At 36.9% G+C, this 17,343-nt stretch overlaps 2 protein-coding genes across 2 annotated transcripts in view; one reads left to right on the forward strand and one right to left on the reverse strand.

The window, feature by feature from the left end:
• Window positions 1-1,450: 1,450 nt before the first annotated feature.
• On the forward strand, window positions 1,451-4,351 carry LOC134745448 (serine/threonine-protein kinase RIO1). The gene is made up of 4 exons (XM_063679490.1): window positions 1,451-1,661; window positions 1,942-3,084; window positions 3,376-3,568; window positions 3,981-4,351. Exons 1-4 carry the CDS (start codon window positions 1,590-1,592, stop codon window positions 4,136-4,138), a joined length of 1,566 nt encoding a protein of 521 aa, XP_063535560.1. The 5' UTR covers window positions 1,451-1,589; the 3' UTR covers window positions 4,139-4,351.
• A 504-nt stretch (window positions 4,352-4,855) lies between these two features.
• The window catches only part of LOC134745466 (ATP-binding cassette subfamily G member 4), a 70,395-nt gene continuing 57,907 nt past the window's right edge, over window positions 4,856-17,343 (reverse strand). The window contains exons 8-12 of the mRNA XM_063679510.1: window positions 15,478-15,716; window positions 14,335-14,473; window positions 12,099-12,263; window positions 8,568-8,824; window positions 4,856-7,702 (exon numbers count right to left, since the gene is read on the reverse strand). Coding sequence (XP_063535580.1) covers window positions 7,361-7,702; window positions 8,568-8,824; window positions 12,099-12,263; window positions 14,335-14,473; window positions 15,478-15,716 — 1,142 coding nt within the window. The 3' untranslated portion in view covers window positions 4,856-7,360. The remainder of the gene's footprint in view (window positions 7,703-8,567; window positions 8,825-12,098; window positions 12,264-14,334; window positions 14,474-15,477; window positions 15,717-17,343) is intronic.

The raw sequence follows: 17,343 nt of genomic DNA on the forward strand, positions 1-17,343 counted from the left end.
ACATATATAGGTAGTACATTGTTGAAGAGGCTAGAAAGTGATCTATACCTAGATGGATGAGTTAGTTTGAGCCCGAATAGCGTAACCTCTCTTTATCACTCTTCCATATTAGTGCGACAGAGACAGTTACGTTTCGTTCGCTACGGAGCGTAAACGGTTGGTATCTTGGCTAGGCACCCTGGTCATCTGGAAAGCGAAAGATATACGGAACGCGTTTCTACTACCCATTTCAGAGGCCAGCTACAGATTTGGTTTTAATGTAAACTATAGGTACCTAAACGGTTGGCATCTTGGCTAGGCACCCTGGTCATCTCTGGGTACAAGTATGTATATTTTCTTAACATAATAAACTGAATTTACTACTACCATGCATATAAAATTAAATATATAGTAGAGTGGCTATAATAATAAAAATAATGTTACTTGCTATTGAAATTGACAACGATCAAGATTATTCTTCTCTGCGTTCAAACGCGTTATAGTTGCCGGCGCTCGAGTACCGCGCGTCAACGCCGTCTATTGAGTGTTATTTCGTGAAATCGGTGAACGCTCCAGGGAATGAGGGCTCTTAATTCACATTTTTAATAATTACACAACGGTTATACGTAATTTTTATCGATATCAAGTAATAAAATTAATTTTATTTGTCCTCGCACTATTAAACGTCAGTTCAGATTTGCCCCCGTCAATCCGGTGTTTGTTTATAAAAATACGATAAAATGTATTTAAATATGGATAAATGATTTTTTTTATTTGCATTAATTATTTTTATTATTTTGACCCATGGTCTTCCACTGATATGCGTTAAAATTGTTAAATAACAAACGAAATCGTCAACGCCCTCTATACGAGAGTAGGCCAAAGGAGGTAGTGGCGCCATCTGATCGAGAATCGAATTTTCGTGATTTTCGAGGCACGTTTTTTCCTTAGACTGTATCCATTTATTTCTATTACTATTACGGAGTTATATCTATCTTTGCATAGACAGAGAGAATCATACTATCTTTGTCTTACACTAGTACTAGCTGCTAGTACTTATATCTTTGAGTGAGTTATATCTATCTTTGCATCGACAGAGAGAATCATACTATCTTTGTCTTCCACTAGTACTAGCTGCTAGGATGAGTACAGTTTTTGTTCTTATTTACTGTCAATTTGGTTTGACCGACTATAGCACTTGCACTGCGTGTGCTATCAAAGTCTTTGCAGACTTTTCTTGGTCTAACTTCTAGTCTGTGCGGAAAGAGAAGAGTCTTGGAATGTATGGGGGCTATGGGACCATTTATGGGACCCAATACATTCTATGATTCTTCGCTTTCCGAACAGGCTTTATCTATTGTCTATTCGACGCGATAGGAGAGAATGCTTGAGATTGGTTACTACAGGAAAAGTATTCATGTCCAATTCGGACTCAACGTGGAACGACACATTGCAAATTGACGTTATAAACGTCAATGTCAAGTGGCGTAAATCGTAAAATAGACTGGGAATAAAGAGCTCGACACGTGTTTAATAAATATTAAAATTAAGTGCGATTTTTAATAATTAGTTCTTGTGTTTTGACCTCAAACACTTTAAATTTTATTATAATGTCTGACGGTAGCGACGGCCAATTTAGCGATTACGAAAATGACATTTCCAATAAGGTTAAGTCAGTACGGGTGAGTTCGATTCTTACAGAAATATTTAATTGCAGTTTTAATTTATACTGATAGTGAATTTTTTCGATCAGCTAATAACTGAAGTTTAATTTCGTGACCAGTGTAGAACATTTGTATAATATATTATATTCTGCCTACGTAGTGACATAATTTTCGAACTTATTTCTCTGTCTGCATATAGATCTTAAGCTGTCTATAAATTGTTAACAGTCACTAGTTACAGTGGAAAAGCATGCATTAAAATTACTTAGAGAATCAACTTTACATTTTTCTTTTCCAGTTTGCTGAAACACTGGATGTCAAAACACTCAGCAGCAATGCAGAGAGTGACTATGATTCTGATGAATACTTCCAAGACTCAGATGATCCAACAAATAACTCGGGAAAACTTAGAAGTAATTCTCAGATACCTTCAAACAAAATCAGCACATTCCAGCCCACTGAAAAGTTGTTTAAAAAGTATGTTAACAAAATCAATGTCGATAGTTACGATCCAATGGACCGTACAAATAAGTTCATTGATAACAATGACAGAAAGGTTGACAGCGGCAGGATTAGAACAAAGGATAAGCATGACAGAGCCACCGCAGAGCAAGTCATGGATCCACGCACAAGAATGATTCTCTTCAAGTTGTTAAATAGAGGTATAATCAACGAGATCAATGGTTGCATATCTACTGGTAAAGAGGCCAATGTTTACCATGCTACATCTAAAGATGGAAAGGATTATGCTATTAAAATCTACAAAACATCAATCTTAGTGTTTAAAGACAGAGATAAGTATGTATCAGGAGAGTACAGATTCAGAAATGGGTACTGCAGATCTAATCCTCGTAAAATGGTGAGAACCTGGGCTGAAAAGGAAATGAGAAATCTTGTCCGAATGTACAATGCAAAGTTAAATGTTCCGGAGCCGATAATCTTACGAAGCCATGTACTAGTCATGACTTTCATGGGAGATGACGGTTGGCCTTCTCCAAAACTCAAGGATGTTGAAATTTCTCAATCACAAGCCAGATCTTTGTACCGGGACTGCATAATAATGATGTGGAAAATGTTCAACATTTGCAAACTCGTACATGCAGATTTATCAGAATATAATCTTCTGTACCATAAAGGAAATGTAATAGTCATTGATGTGTCGCAGTCTGTGGAACATGATCATCCTCATGCATTTGAGTTTTTAAGGAAAGATTGCACAAATATATCAGATTTCTTTAGGAAGAATGGTGTTGCAACACTAACTGTGAAGGAACTTTTTGATTTCATTACTGACTCTGCTATAAATGAGGGAAATTTGGAAGAATGCCTGGAGAAACTATCAGAAAAAGCATCTACAAGGAATTTTGAGGCAATGACAGCCCAAGAACAAGTAGAAGAAGAGGCTTTCAAAAATATCTATATCCCTAAGAGACTTACAGAGGTGACTTTTTAAGTTTGAATTCTAACTAATTAAAGTGTTTTCACTGGTCCCTTTTCAAAATCACAGATCTATTATCACAATGACTAAAATTTATTTTAAATATTTTGGTTGATTTTTGCAATAAATTACTATTTAATATTAGGTAAAACCTAACATTTGGAAAGTAAACTATCATTTAATTTTATTGTGATCTTACTAACATATATCTAAGGTGTTCATATATGTACAGATATGATTTCGATTTGTAATGGCGACTAATAACCTTCACATTTTTTTAATGGTTTATTACAGGTTATAAACTATGAACGGGATATCAACAAAGCTAAAAAAGGTGAAACGGAAGATCTAACATACAAGAAAATTGCCGGCTTTAATGAGGACCTTAGTACTGTCAATAAACCGCAGATTTTGGAAGAATGTGATATTTCAGGCAGTGGTTCTGGTAGCGACTCAGAATCTTCAGATGATGAAGATGGAGATTCACGTAAGTAATTTTTGAACAAACTTTTGTCAGCTGAATTTATATTACATTTTAATTTGTAACACACTCAATATATTTATTTCTTGTGCTTTTATTGGCCTTATACTTTTCTGTGAATCTGTATATTTTTGATTAGGTGAAGGGTCAATTGTCAAAACAGTTATGGAAAATACAAAATACAAAGTGTCAACCGCATTCCATGTCCCATCATCGACAAATTGACCATTCTCAACTTTATTTCAATGAGATAAGGTTCATCAATTGTCACGAAGTGTGTTGCTGCTGAATTGGCAGTTGATATTGGGATTTTAGTTAAATTTTCATACATAACATCTACATCTCTGGCACTTATTGTGTTAATAAATTACTTTACCTTATTCTTAGTTATTCAATTTAGCAATGTAAAAAATTTCAGATCCCAAATTTAAATCGTCTGCCCGACCAAGAGACGAATCTCCCAACACTAAGAAGGCAAGGAAAAAAGCAGTCAAAGAAGAAAAGGCAGAGAAAAGAAAGACGAAAGTCAAGAAGCACATTAAAAAGAGAAGGGACAAAGGTTCAGCGAAAAAGTAAAAAGGCAACTAACCTAAGTGAGCAATTTTAAAGGTGTCATTCAGAGAAATTTGTGCCTGTGATGAAGTGAGAAAAAATTACCTTTAATGAAAGGTGACGAAGGTCCCGATTTCTATAGAGTGACACAAATTTATATTTATGGAATAAATATTATACAGTATAAATAGGTATGAAATTATATCTACTTACAGAAGTAAAACAAAGATTTAATTTTTAGGGTTCTGTACCCAAAGGATAAAAACGGGACCCTATTACTAAGACTCAGCTGTCCGACTGTCTGTCTGCCCGTCCATCTGTCTGTCTGTCACCAGGCTGTATCTCATGAACCGTGATAGGTAAACAGTTGATGTTTTCACAGATGATGATATTTCTGTTCCCGCTATAAAAACAAATACTAAAAAGTATGGAATCGGTGGGCGAGTCCGACTCGCACTTGGTCGTTTTTTTTTTCAGGTTAGGTAAAGTTGCGCATGACAGGCAAGATTGGGCAATTTTGCGACCCCTTAAGGTATACCTTTAGGTATCCCTTCATGTCCCATAGTCTTGGAACACCCTGTATTCCCCACCAGAGAGCTATCTATGTCTTATTCCTATATAACAGTAATAAGACTTACTGGTTTTTTTTTGCAAAATTGCGCATGAGAGGTAGTTAAGCAATTACAGGGTGGAGTCAGGAGTCCGACAAATAATAAAACAAAAAATTTACTCATATCTGTATTTCCTCAACATTACATAGAAAGAACTAAATAGAGAAGACTGACGTTCCCTATTACCTCCTAGTGCCTCCTCATTGTTGTACGACGACGTCAAAGATATGTTTACATTTTTCGCCTTATTGCAAAGGAGTAAGGTGCAAAAGTGTGAACATATCTTTGACGTCGACTGTACCTAGAGGTACCTAGTATTGTATGTTTGCGTTTCATATAGTTGGTCAAGTAAATCTTGTCAGTAGAAAAAGGCGCGAAATTCAAATTTTCTATTGGACGATATCCCTTCGCGCCTACATTTTTTAGATTTGCCGCCTTTTTCTACTGACAAGATTTGCTTGACCAACTATAAGTTAAGGCTTTTTAGGTATGGAAATTAAAGTATCTACATATATATTGCAAATATTTTAAGTCACACAAACGAATTTACGCTCTCATTTAAAAACGACACGCTTAAATTACATGAAACTTGGCATGAATATTTGTGCCATTTTCGACCAAAAGGGTACTTATTTTCGCTTGTCAGTAAGGCGCTATTTCCATATAGCTTCAATTAGAAATCAACAAGCGACAATGTGGTACCTTTTGGTTGAAAACGTCACATTTACGTAACATATAACTTCCAGAGGCGGATTTGCAGTCTTGGCCGCCATAAGCCCCAGGCCTTTTAGTAACTACTAGCCGCCCATTTCTCAGCACCCATCATATACACGGTGGCTAAAAAATAAGTGCATTCCAGTTGTCAGGGAGGTTTTGGGATTATACTGAGCAACTTTTACTATGGGACCAACCCAGAAATCGCGAAAAAAATTTTGGCTGTTTCAAACATTTTGGTTGGTCCATTTTCTATAGGAGGGTAATTTTTTTTCGCGATTTCGTGGTTGGTCCCATAGTAAAAGCAGCGCAATTTCAAACTAAGTGTACAGAGACTGTCAATCTTCTCTTTACCTCTGCTTTACCTACTCTTTACAAAAGTACAAAAAATATTAAACCTTATAGGTACCTTATTTCATAAATATCTTCTAAACAGTCTGTTTCATAGGCTGTATGAGTTTTGGTGATATTCTTAATTATTGTTGTGGCACTTAGCTTAGCTGAATATTCCTTGAAACACAGTGTGCAAAGTAAAAAAGGATTCGTTATCAAAATATTTTTTGGAGACAGACACGGTCTATTCGTTAACAACAGAGAGAAGGCTGATATAGGTATAAAAAAAGATTATTATGAAAAAAATATTAATCTGTACAAAAAATAGAATGACTTGACGATTAAAGGATTAAGTTAACAGTAATATCAAGTTTTATTGTTACTCGCAAGCACGCAAGTAAACCCTTTGCGTATGCGTTATTGGATGCGGATCCGCACGCCGCTCCGGTGTGAGAGCGGGACATCTCACACAAAGTTACACCGGAGCGGCATGCGGATCTGCATAATTGTGTAAAAGCTGGGGAGCGTGCATACTTGTCGAATGCTAAGTCAAGTGCCATAATTTAATGTTAGGTATTTATTATCTTTACTGGGTTAATTATAATATTTTAACACCATCTTCAGACAAGAACTCACTTTGACAAATTAGGTAAAAGCACTGTCAAACCGTTAATCATAACTCGCATTTTTTTTAAACAGGCTAGTTCGGAAAGGCTCTCTTCAGTAAATCTAAACACAATAATTCTTTTGATTTGCTTTACCTATATTAGACGAGAGTAGAGTTCCGTTCCCGGGAACGGCACAACTCTAGACGAGAGCAACACACAAAACGCTCAATATTTCACATTTTAGTCTAGCTAGTTGTCAAATTTTCAATCTTTTATGAACCCCACTTAAAAATATAAGTACTAATTAAGCACAGATAAGAACAATACACTCTTACAAAACAAATAACATGAACTTAAAGCGGATGAAACTAATAGTTCAAAACAGCTTTAAGGGTCTTTAAAGCCCTATACGGCGACCTGCTGCTAGGTTTAACGATTCAAGTCTGTTTAATTGAGATTGTTTAAGTGAGTTGTAGATATTCCCAATAACAATATCAACAAACAACTCAAGGTTCTATACAGTTAGGTGTGGTTAACACACAGATTAGTGTTTATTGAGAGTTTGTACATTTGAACTCGCCATAAACATAGACACTAATCCCTAAAGTGAAGGTCAGGTCAGCCACACGCTTACCCGTATTGACCTTATCTTAATAATAAATAATTAAGCATCATTCAAGCTTAGCTTCATTTCATTTATCCATTTATGGTGAATTAGGGACTAAAATCTTACTTTAGGTAATTCAAGAAGTGTACCTAGATACTATGGAAAAGTATCTTTGGCTTAATACATTCCTTTCCTTGAATTAAATACGGTATAGACATTAATGTCAAGATTCCATAATTAAACTAACAGAATCAAACATAAATAAATTTTAAACTAAATTTATACCCTTAAGATCACATGCTATTAAAATCTTTGTACTGGCAAAAGCCATAAACTTCAAAACAATATCACAGAACTTAAACTAGCTGAGGAATCAGGTGGCAAACCGCCATCTTAGACCAATATAGCATAGTGATCTGAAGACGAGCATAATGCCAACCATCGTCATAATTTCTATCCAAACTGAGTTTCTTTCGATGTCTAAGTATTTCAATAAGACATCAGGTTTGGAGAAGTGGCAATAGACGTCTTTGCACTCCAGAGGCGTTCGTCCGAAGCCGAAGATGGTGAGGACCATGGCGACGACGCCGCAGCGGATGAAGGAGGTCTTCATTAGGAGGTTCATGAGGAGGGGGATGCGGTGTGCGAAGTCGAAGCCGTAGATTGCGAGGCCGAGGAACGGGGCGATGGCTGTTGGGCCGATGGCGCAGCCGTTCTGCAAATAAAGTAAGGTATAGTTATAGATAATAAATCCGTTTATAAAGTTTTATTTAATGAGTAACTATCGCGGTAACCGAAGACCATATTATATAGGCAAGCAAGTCAGATTAATAAACCCCTTGCTGCGTAACATAGACGGCTTTTTATTCTGACAATATCACACATTATTAATTTCCGAATCAATTTTAATATATTTCAGTATAGCCTTCCTAGTTTTTTAAAATCATTTACGATGTTTTTCTGTCAACGGATAAAGGATGACTCACGCTAGACCGGGCCGGAGCTTCCGGCGCTTCGTTCTCAACTGGACTCAATGGAAAGTACCACGTGATCACCCACATAGAAAATGACATACATGTCGGACGCCTCGGCTCGATCTAGCGTGAGTCGTCTGAAGAAGTAGTACCTTTGGAAGGTTTAACAGTCTAAAGGGGTTACACGTACAATATCTATCCAGTTGCTACATATTCTGCTGAGAGGGACAGATAAAGGTATAAGTATGTTATTTACCTGTCGCTCTTAGTAGCAACATAGCAGAAAGTGTCCGACGAAATGATGGATCTGATAACCCCTTAACTAAACACTGACATTTAGTATAAGAATCAATATTCGTTTCAATTAAGCATTTTAATTTGATCCAAGGGATGGCCCAAAAATACGTTGACAATTGACATATAATTTTAAAGATTATTAAACGATTTTTTTCAAAATGGCATTATTGACACTAAAAAACGAATAATCTTCAAAATACCCTCCTTTAACTTTGATACACAAATGCATACATTTGTGGAAATTATCAACAACTTCAACTATCAACCCTGTTAGTATAACTTTTTCTTTAAAACAGAGTTCATACTTACTCTAACATTAAATACTGATCCAATAGCCATGCCCATGCCCTCAGCCACCAGCGACACCACGTTTCCAATTAAACAGAATGCAATGAATCTCGCCACTTGGAAGGGCACTCCCACCATGAAGTACACAATTGTACAGAACACACAATTAAGCGTGATTTGTACTGGTAACTTGGACACTGTCAAGGCCGCGTAGTAAGGCGTGAGGCTGTACCAGCGGTTGAAATGCTCTTTTTTCACGAGTTTCACTTCTTGAGGATCTGAAATGAAAATTTAACTGAGTATTTTTAAAATAGCGCCATCTGTTACCAACAAGGCAAGAACTATCATGATTTATCTATAGCAGTATTTTATGCGTAGATGTCGTTGCAAACAGATAGTAGTAGAGTCGCTTGGCAGCAAAATAAAGTTTTAAGCTTGTTTTCGCAAATGTATATTTGGATTTTGACTTAAATATAAATCATGTACGAATTAATATAATGGGGTCATACACATTTTATTATATTCTTAACTCGTTCGCGTCTTTCCTGTAGACATTGCAAAGTTAAGAGAATCAAGCTAACTGCACCCTTACATTTACAGTACCTACTCAAATAAGAAAAACGTGATATAGTATGTAAACGGCTCGTTAACTATTGATGTTTTGTCTACCTTTGCCTGAAATGTCTAATGAATTGCCTTTCACTAAGTTTTATCTAATGATTTTTTTACAACAATGGTGTTCTTAAAACGGCTTTAACCTTCTCGACGCCGTGTCAAACACAAAAGCTGTCACTCGGACGCCACGCTACCGAAGTGTCAAAACTGAAATTGAACTTTATGCAAATGCATGTAGGTCTATGTTGCTCTGTGGTCTGTGATGGATTAATCGGTCTTTGGCGTTGGACCTACGCTGCCGATATATCCGTTATAGGCGTCCAAAAGGTTTACGATTTTAGGAAGTGACGTGACAAATTTTTGAAATAGGTTTTTTTTCTCTCAAATAATAACTATTTTCTCATGGTCGCTTTGGCATCTAATGATGACTAAAGTAAATCTTATTCATCTTACCTTATCAAATCAACAGCTAAGTACTCGTATCTAGCACATTCTATAATTAACTACAGTCAGCAAAGCTATTAGTTTAGCAGCCCTGCATACATATTTGTACGCCGTAGGGGTGCAAAGCATTAGTCACACAAACTATTAAGTTTGGCTGACTGTATGTACTAGTATTTTTCCTTATAATTTGTGTAGGTACCTAAATTAGGCGATGGAATGCGTCCAGTGGTAAACACGTTAATCATAAATTCATAAACCTAATTTACAAATGATAACAATTCCACAGGCATTAATTAGTGTCTAAATACACTTGTATATAAATGCATCTGCAGGGTGACAATTAACATGTCATGACAACTAGATAAGCAGTTGGATAAGTCACGGTTTGGTTAATGTCTTATTTAGAACTTACTGTATAGCTATGTCATACAATGTTACAATGCAATGTATTATTGAAACACTTTACGATGTTAGGCCATCAACACCGGGGCAAGGAGAATACTTTATGGAATCGTCATAGTGCATGTTGCCCAGAACAAAATTCACTACTCTTCTTACCCTATCTCACCTAATCTCCTTTTGTTACCCATAATAATTTTTAAGAAATAAAAACCGACTTCAATGGGGGATGCCGCTGAAAGTTCACTTATTGTTGATGGTGCACTCTTAGATTCCAGACAATGAAATGAAAAAGACAGCATCTTTTGCCTCATTATGTAGAAAAGGAGGTAAAACGACCCACTTTACTAGTAGCATTTCGTTTTTGTAAGGGTCGCAGTTCTAACCTAACCTAACCTACTTTTCTGATAGCATTTCGTTTCTGTAAGGGTCACAGCTCTAACCTAACCTAACCTACTTTTCTGATAGCAGTTCTGTTCTGTGAGAATCGCAGTTCAAAACCCACCCACCCACCTAACCCACTTTTCTAGTAGCATTTCCGGGTCCTTATACGAGTCCGGGTCCGTGTCCGGCTGTCCGGGTCCAAGTTTGGGTCAGAGTTCGGTCCGGGTCCGGGTCCGAGTTAAGGTCCATGTTCAGACCCGGGTCCGGGTCCGAGTCCGGGTCCAAGTTTAGGTCTGGGTCCATAAGGACGAAAACAAATCGCCAAACGTGAACTATGTGTCATTGAAGAGTTCCATTCTGATCATTATCAGCAGTTCCACTTCCAAATGTCACTTTTTTAAATGTAAATGCTGGATTTGTGATGAAAATACAAAAATCACTATATGTATGCCTTTCACATTTGAGGAGTTCTCTCGGTTCCTCGTGGGTCTCATCATCAGAACTCAAGCTTGACAAAAATATGTCTTAAAAACTTAAGTTGCTTAACAAACATAAAGAAGAGGACAAATCGCCAAACGTAAACTATGGGTCATTAAAGAGTTCCATTCTGATCATCAACTGCTGTTGATGATCAGAATGGAACTCTTTAATGACCCATAGTTTACGTTTGGCGATTTGTCCTCTTCTTTATGTTTGTTCCACATCCACTTCATCAAATGTCACTTTTTAAAATGGAAATGCTGGATTTGTTGATAAAAATACAAAAATCACTATATGTATGCCTTTCACATTTGAGGAGTTCCCTCGATTCTTCATGGATCCCATCATCAGAACTCGAACTTGACAAAAATGTTTCTTGAAAACCTAACTTGCTTAACAAACATCGTCAAGAGGACAAATCGCCAAACGTGAACTATGCGTCATTGAAGAGTTCCGTTCTGATCTTCATCATCAGTTCCACTTCCTCAAATGTCACTTTTTAAATGTAAGTGCTTGATTTGTTGGTGGAAGCCAGAAAAGTTATAAGGAGAGCGAAAAGGATGCACTTAGACAATATAGTCCGGGAAATGGAGACTGATTAGAGCAAACGAGTCAAGGAAGTTCTACAAAGAAGTAAAATCTTGTAAGAAAGGTTATCAACCCACAACTCAAGTGCTAGAAGACGTACAAGGCAACCTGGTCACGGATGGCGAAGAAATAAAAACCTGCAGGCGTAATTACTTTTAGGCGCTACTGAACTGCCCTCCGCTCGGACAGAGGATAATGAGGACGAGATAGTGGCACCCCCGAGTTTTGATTAGGAAAAACATACAACCGAATTGAGAACCTCCTCCTTTGAAATCTTGAAGTCGGTTAAAAACAAATAAAGGGCAAAATTATTACTATACGATAGTGTCAATGCGTTTTCCAAATCAAACCAGGAAACGCGGAAAACTATCCATGCCTAAAGTACCCAACTTTAAAGCCTTATTTTCTTTCTGAACTCTCCTACTTCTTAAAAACTTCGTGTTACAAAAACTTTTTTAACTTAATTTCGTATCTAATCTAACGCCTATCGTGCTCAGCGCATCATCGTGAACCGCGTCGGAGATGCACGAATGTGGACATTAGGCTGTATTAGCCACACGTCAGTTGACGATTTTGGTGGCCAAAGGTACCCTGTGAAGGGGCAATAGGTATATACCTATAATTAAAACCGCTAACACTTACAGACTAAAACTGGCACCATGATCTGCGTGTAGGCGAAGAATATGACGAGCCCCACACACATCTTGAGGTGGTTGAACATCTGCGTGCCGTCGTTGGCCATGTTCAGGAAGCACAGCCCGATCAGCACGCCGCACATCACGTGGTGGATCAGCTGGATCCAGAGACCTGGAAATAAGGTGTGAATGAATTAGAATCTTGGTTGGAATGAAACCAATTTCAAGGAAAATGAGACATTTTAAAGGGTATAGCCGTGTTTGTATGGGGCATCGGCCCCAGAAGCCAAATTGATTACCGTTTTGCCAATTTATTAGCTCAGATGTAAGATGCTATTTCACCAATGAAATTGACGGGTATATAGTAACAAATATCCCTAGATTTAGTCTCGTGTATTTTGATAACGGTCGGTCACGTACGTCGCATGGACCCTGAGAGACTACCACGCCAAGTTATGCTGGGTCAGATAGCGGACGTAAAAAGACCTGTTGGGCGTCCAGCTCTACGGTTTAAGGACTCCTGTAAGCGGGACATGGACAGTTTTGGCATTCGGACCGACAGTTGGGAGAAACGTGCTGAAATGAGACCGGAATGGCGTCACGACATTAAAGTCGGAACATCAAAGCCCGACGATGACTGGCTGGAGAACCTTAAGCAGAAAAGTCTTCGTCGTGCTCTACCACCTCCTGCGGACTCGCGTTTTGTGTGCGATCGATGTGGCAAGAAATGCCGCGCTGCGATAGGACTTTACATCCATCAACGGCGATGCAGGACCCCATAAACCCACAAGCGCCGCAACAAGCATCTACAACAGATGAGGTGTCCAATGATGATGGATTTTGATAACAGCATTTGCATCCGGCATGAACTAAGGACCGAAACATTGCTATCATTGTGACGACCTAGGCATCATGTTTATGTTTATTTTCTTGTGATTGAATCCGACGTTAGTTAATGTCCACGAAAATAGAACTTAATTATTTAGTATTTAAAGCAATAACTACAAGCGAACACAGTATTGCCAATGTTAATCATAAAATAGGACACCTTATCAAATGTAATGTGCAATTAATGCAAATAACTTTATGAGGTGTTTACTGTAACTAATGCAGACAATTATCGACTTTATTTTAATCTTTTTATGGTCGCTAACTAGGCACCTCAAGACCTGAAGACACTAGCCAATTTGTATTTATATCAATGCAACGGAGATGGCATTGTGTTTTACAATTGTTTACAATTATCATTAAGATTATTATCGAGTAATAATTTGTATAATGATTTACTATCCGTAATTGTGTAACTAATTAACTTAATTGGAATCAAATTAAGTGCCACAACTATTAATTATTAGTGTTCTACTTAACAGGATAAAAAAACCTCTTTACTTTAGAGATAAAAGAGAAAATATTATTTTTGTTCAGAAGAATGAAAATGAGAATCCGGTTAAGTGCGAGTATGTTTAAATCGCGCACCGAGGGTTCCGTGCAAATTTTCAATAAAATTATCTCATGTAACTATAAACACAAAATACTTTTGACTAGAAGTACCTACGCTCAGCATTATTATGCACAACGCCATCTATCGGCAAATCAGCTAACTAATATTACTCGCGTTTTTGGTTGGTTTGTCATGTGAACCGATTTCAACAATTTTTATTTTATTTAAAAGACGGTATTTTTTATTGTAATCTCATAGAAATTTCAAGTATAATAGACACGCAAAGGTGGCAAAATTACAAATTAAATTCGGGAATTTTTTTTGATACTTAATTAAAATAAAAGTTTTCAAGATAGAAACGTGATTAAATTTTTCCTATAATATTTATGATAATGTTAATGTTATGTAAAAAATTCATTATTTTTCATTGGTAAACTTCGGAGACTAGGGGGTGGTATTTTTTTACATTTTCCTTCATTTTCACTGTAAAAAAAAAAACAATAATTGTTTTCAAATGTGCAATTTTAGCTCTCAGGCCATTTTTTCTTCCATTACCCAACTATCGATATCGATAAAAAAATGTTTTTAACTCTAGCAAGATTGCGACAGTCTTTTGTTTTGCCGCGAAATTCCGGGCTCTGCAAACTGCAAATGACAAACGAAAAGAAAATGCATCGGGATGACGATGCTACGAAAAGTCACATGAATAAATATGTATTTCCATACATTTCAGTATTATTTAAATAAGTTTCGCTTGGAATTTCCTATCAACAATTGTCACTAACCTAAGTTTGGAACTAACCTTGTCGATTCCTGAATATCTGCGTCATCATCCGACACAGCAGGGTGTAGAATTGCTGGAGATACGTGGTCGGGTACCCGCATGAGTCCGACTGCTCTTGCACTTTCATCCAGTCCATTGACGAATTTATCTGTGAAACCTGTTTGCAACACGTGCTTCATTAAATATGGATAAAAACAATTTGAATAACAAATTTTCCCTGAGGCACTGACATTAAATATTAATTAGGTCGGGTCTGCGTCGGGCCACCAACGCGAGCGCTCTTTGAAAATGCTCCTCGTTATGGAGCGAAACATGTCGAGCAATCATCGACTTTATAAACGTGAGTGAGCCGGTTTAATATATTTAATATGGATAAAAACATACGTTTTTACTGCAAATGGTAGATGTTCTACTTCCCTAGTAACTCGCGTAAGTTTTTATACGGGAAAATGTTTTTGTTATGAACAAAGACGGACATGTCTTTAAAGAAATAATCGTATAATACAATAAGAAGTAGGGGACAGCTAAATACTCCATCAAATCTAAATCTGTATGGGTATATTTAATCAGTGATTACTGCACGTTCAAATACATACTTAATGTTAATAATGTGCCATTCTCAATCAAAAGGGTACTTATTGTCGGTTGTCAATAAGGCGCTATTTCCGTATAGCTTCAATTTGAAATCAACCTTATAGACAAGCGACCTTTTGGTTGAAACTGTCACATATGAACTCGCATATTTGTTCTTTAATGTTTCAATAAATAAAATTAAGTACTTACAAAAAAAACTCGCACATAAATATCTTCTAAGTGTAAATTCATGATTAGATTCCGTACCAGGGGGAGTGACAAATTCTGACAATAGGTAAGTACATAGGTAGCTATGGTCTATTGGTATTAATTATGTTCTTACTCTGATTAATTTATATTTCTGGGTCATACACAGATTCTAAAACAAAAATTGCAGTGTATGCAACCCTAACCTAGATAAGGTATTATACAAGGATTGAGTGTGTTGACAGATTAAAGGCATCCTCGGAAGCTATGGATTATTTGCATAAACTGCAATTTTTGTATACCTAGATACCTACTTAAACTTATACATGCATAATCATAATCTGCTTACCTAATGAATGGTGTTATTATTTTTGTGCTTACCTGACTAGTTAAAGAGCTGCTCGAAGTACTGCCATTATACTTCGGCACTTTATAAAGACACTTCTCGTTGCTCAGCATGATCTCGGTCTCCTGAGCCTCCTCCGTCTGGTAACATATCTTCAGCTCCATGTTGTTCACCGGCTCCGTCTGTTCGAGCTTTGATGATTTGTACAGTTGTCCGTTTAGTATTTCTTCGCATAGTAACGTTATCTTGTCGGGGTTTTCTGTCACTTCGATTACTGGAAATAAAAGGACATTCAATGATTTATAGCGTCCATTCTTTCCCATTTTATGAAAGGTTTAAATATGGTTCCTAAAGATTATGATAGCCGTTTGGAAGATGTCAGCTTGTATTAAATACGTCTACATTTATTGTTGTGCTATCTGTTTCTGGTAAAACATGTAAAAATAATAGTTTACGATCGAGATCTCGTTGCGAACGCGAACGCCGTGGGCCCGCCGCGCCGCGCCACGCTGCTTCCCTTCGCGTGTGCGAGTTGTTCGCACATTATATCGCCCAGAACTAGCTCCGACATAATTTTTGAGAGAATGAAAATTGTGAGCAGTTAAATAATGTTAAGACTTTTGGTTTATAGAGGATAACATAACAAGTAATATATTTTTAGACCACTACTCATAATTTAGCTAAGTACTGGTTTAAAACAACCTTGGCCTTCTCGTAATCGTAGCTGTCTCGGTTGGTCTTTACATTGTTAATTGTAACATTAGTTTAGGCAATACTAAAAGCGACCGGTCGTCATTTATTTTAATTGTTGTGTGTGTGCTCTCACGCGAAGTTATCATTAAGTCCATCCACAGTTCAGTGGCTACGGATTAGTAAACATTTTAAAACATACCTGGTCTACGTTTTACTTTGTTTACTAATCTAATACGACTGTGGGTACTACTTTTCCCCAACATTATAACTGTAATACTAACTAATAAATGTATTTAATCATAGAATCTGGTCACTAAATTTCACGAGAAACGGTTAAGCTTAGTTAATTGCGACCTGTAGTAGAACATCCGGACATACGAAAACAAAATGCCCAAGTCAAAGCGAAGACCTTCGCTAACGCTTCGGTCAATTATAAACTTAGTTACTAAGTTTGGTTTGCAGATAGTTATAGTCTCTTACTGTGGCGCGGTGTCAAACTACTGCGAAAATCGTAATTTCGTTATCTGCCTCTCTAATCTCTCTATTGTTTGAATATGCAAGAGTGATATAATCAGATTTCGTTTTCGATTTTCGCGGTAGGCCCTCAGAAAGGGAAAACGCTTTAGCTTGTCATTATAGTCACAAAACATGAGTTTTTTTTAATTACTTATTTTATTACTTACCCGAACTCAGTTCTTGCAAAGAGTACAAACAGTCTTGAAACCAGTTCACGAGAAGGTATGAGCACTTAGATTCGCTTTAATTTAATAGCATAAAAAAGTACTTGTTTTTATAACTTGAAACTGACGAAACGGACCAGGATGTAAGTGTGTTGTTTATTAATTAACATCATTTTATCCTCCTAAGGCCTAGCCATAGTAGCCATGCAACAAAAAAAAAGATTATTTGACCTTGAAATATTAACCTATCTCTGTCTCTCTCTCCTTAGCATTATTATTCCTATCTTATTGTGAGGTCTGCTTTTCTTGTCCTTTCTCTCCACTTAACAAAAACAACCCAAATAAATGAAAGAAATAAAGTTGATTTTTTTTTGTTCGAAAAACGAACGAAACAAAACAAATGCAACTGTGTTCCGATACTTCCGATTGCAAATTATTTTAATTTCATCGAACCTATGGGTAGGTTGTTACTTAGGAGGTTATAACAACAAAAATGTGGGATGTCATGCCACTCACGCATCGGCCTCC

This window comes from Cydia strobilella, chromosome 11 (assembly GCF_947568885.1).
Source record: "Cydia strobilella chromosome 11, ilCydStro3.1, whole genome shotgun sequence".
Lineage (NCBI taxonomy): Eukaryota > Metazoa > Arthropoda > Insecta > Lepidoptera > Tortricidae > Cydia > Cydia strobilella.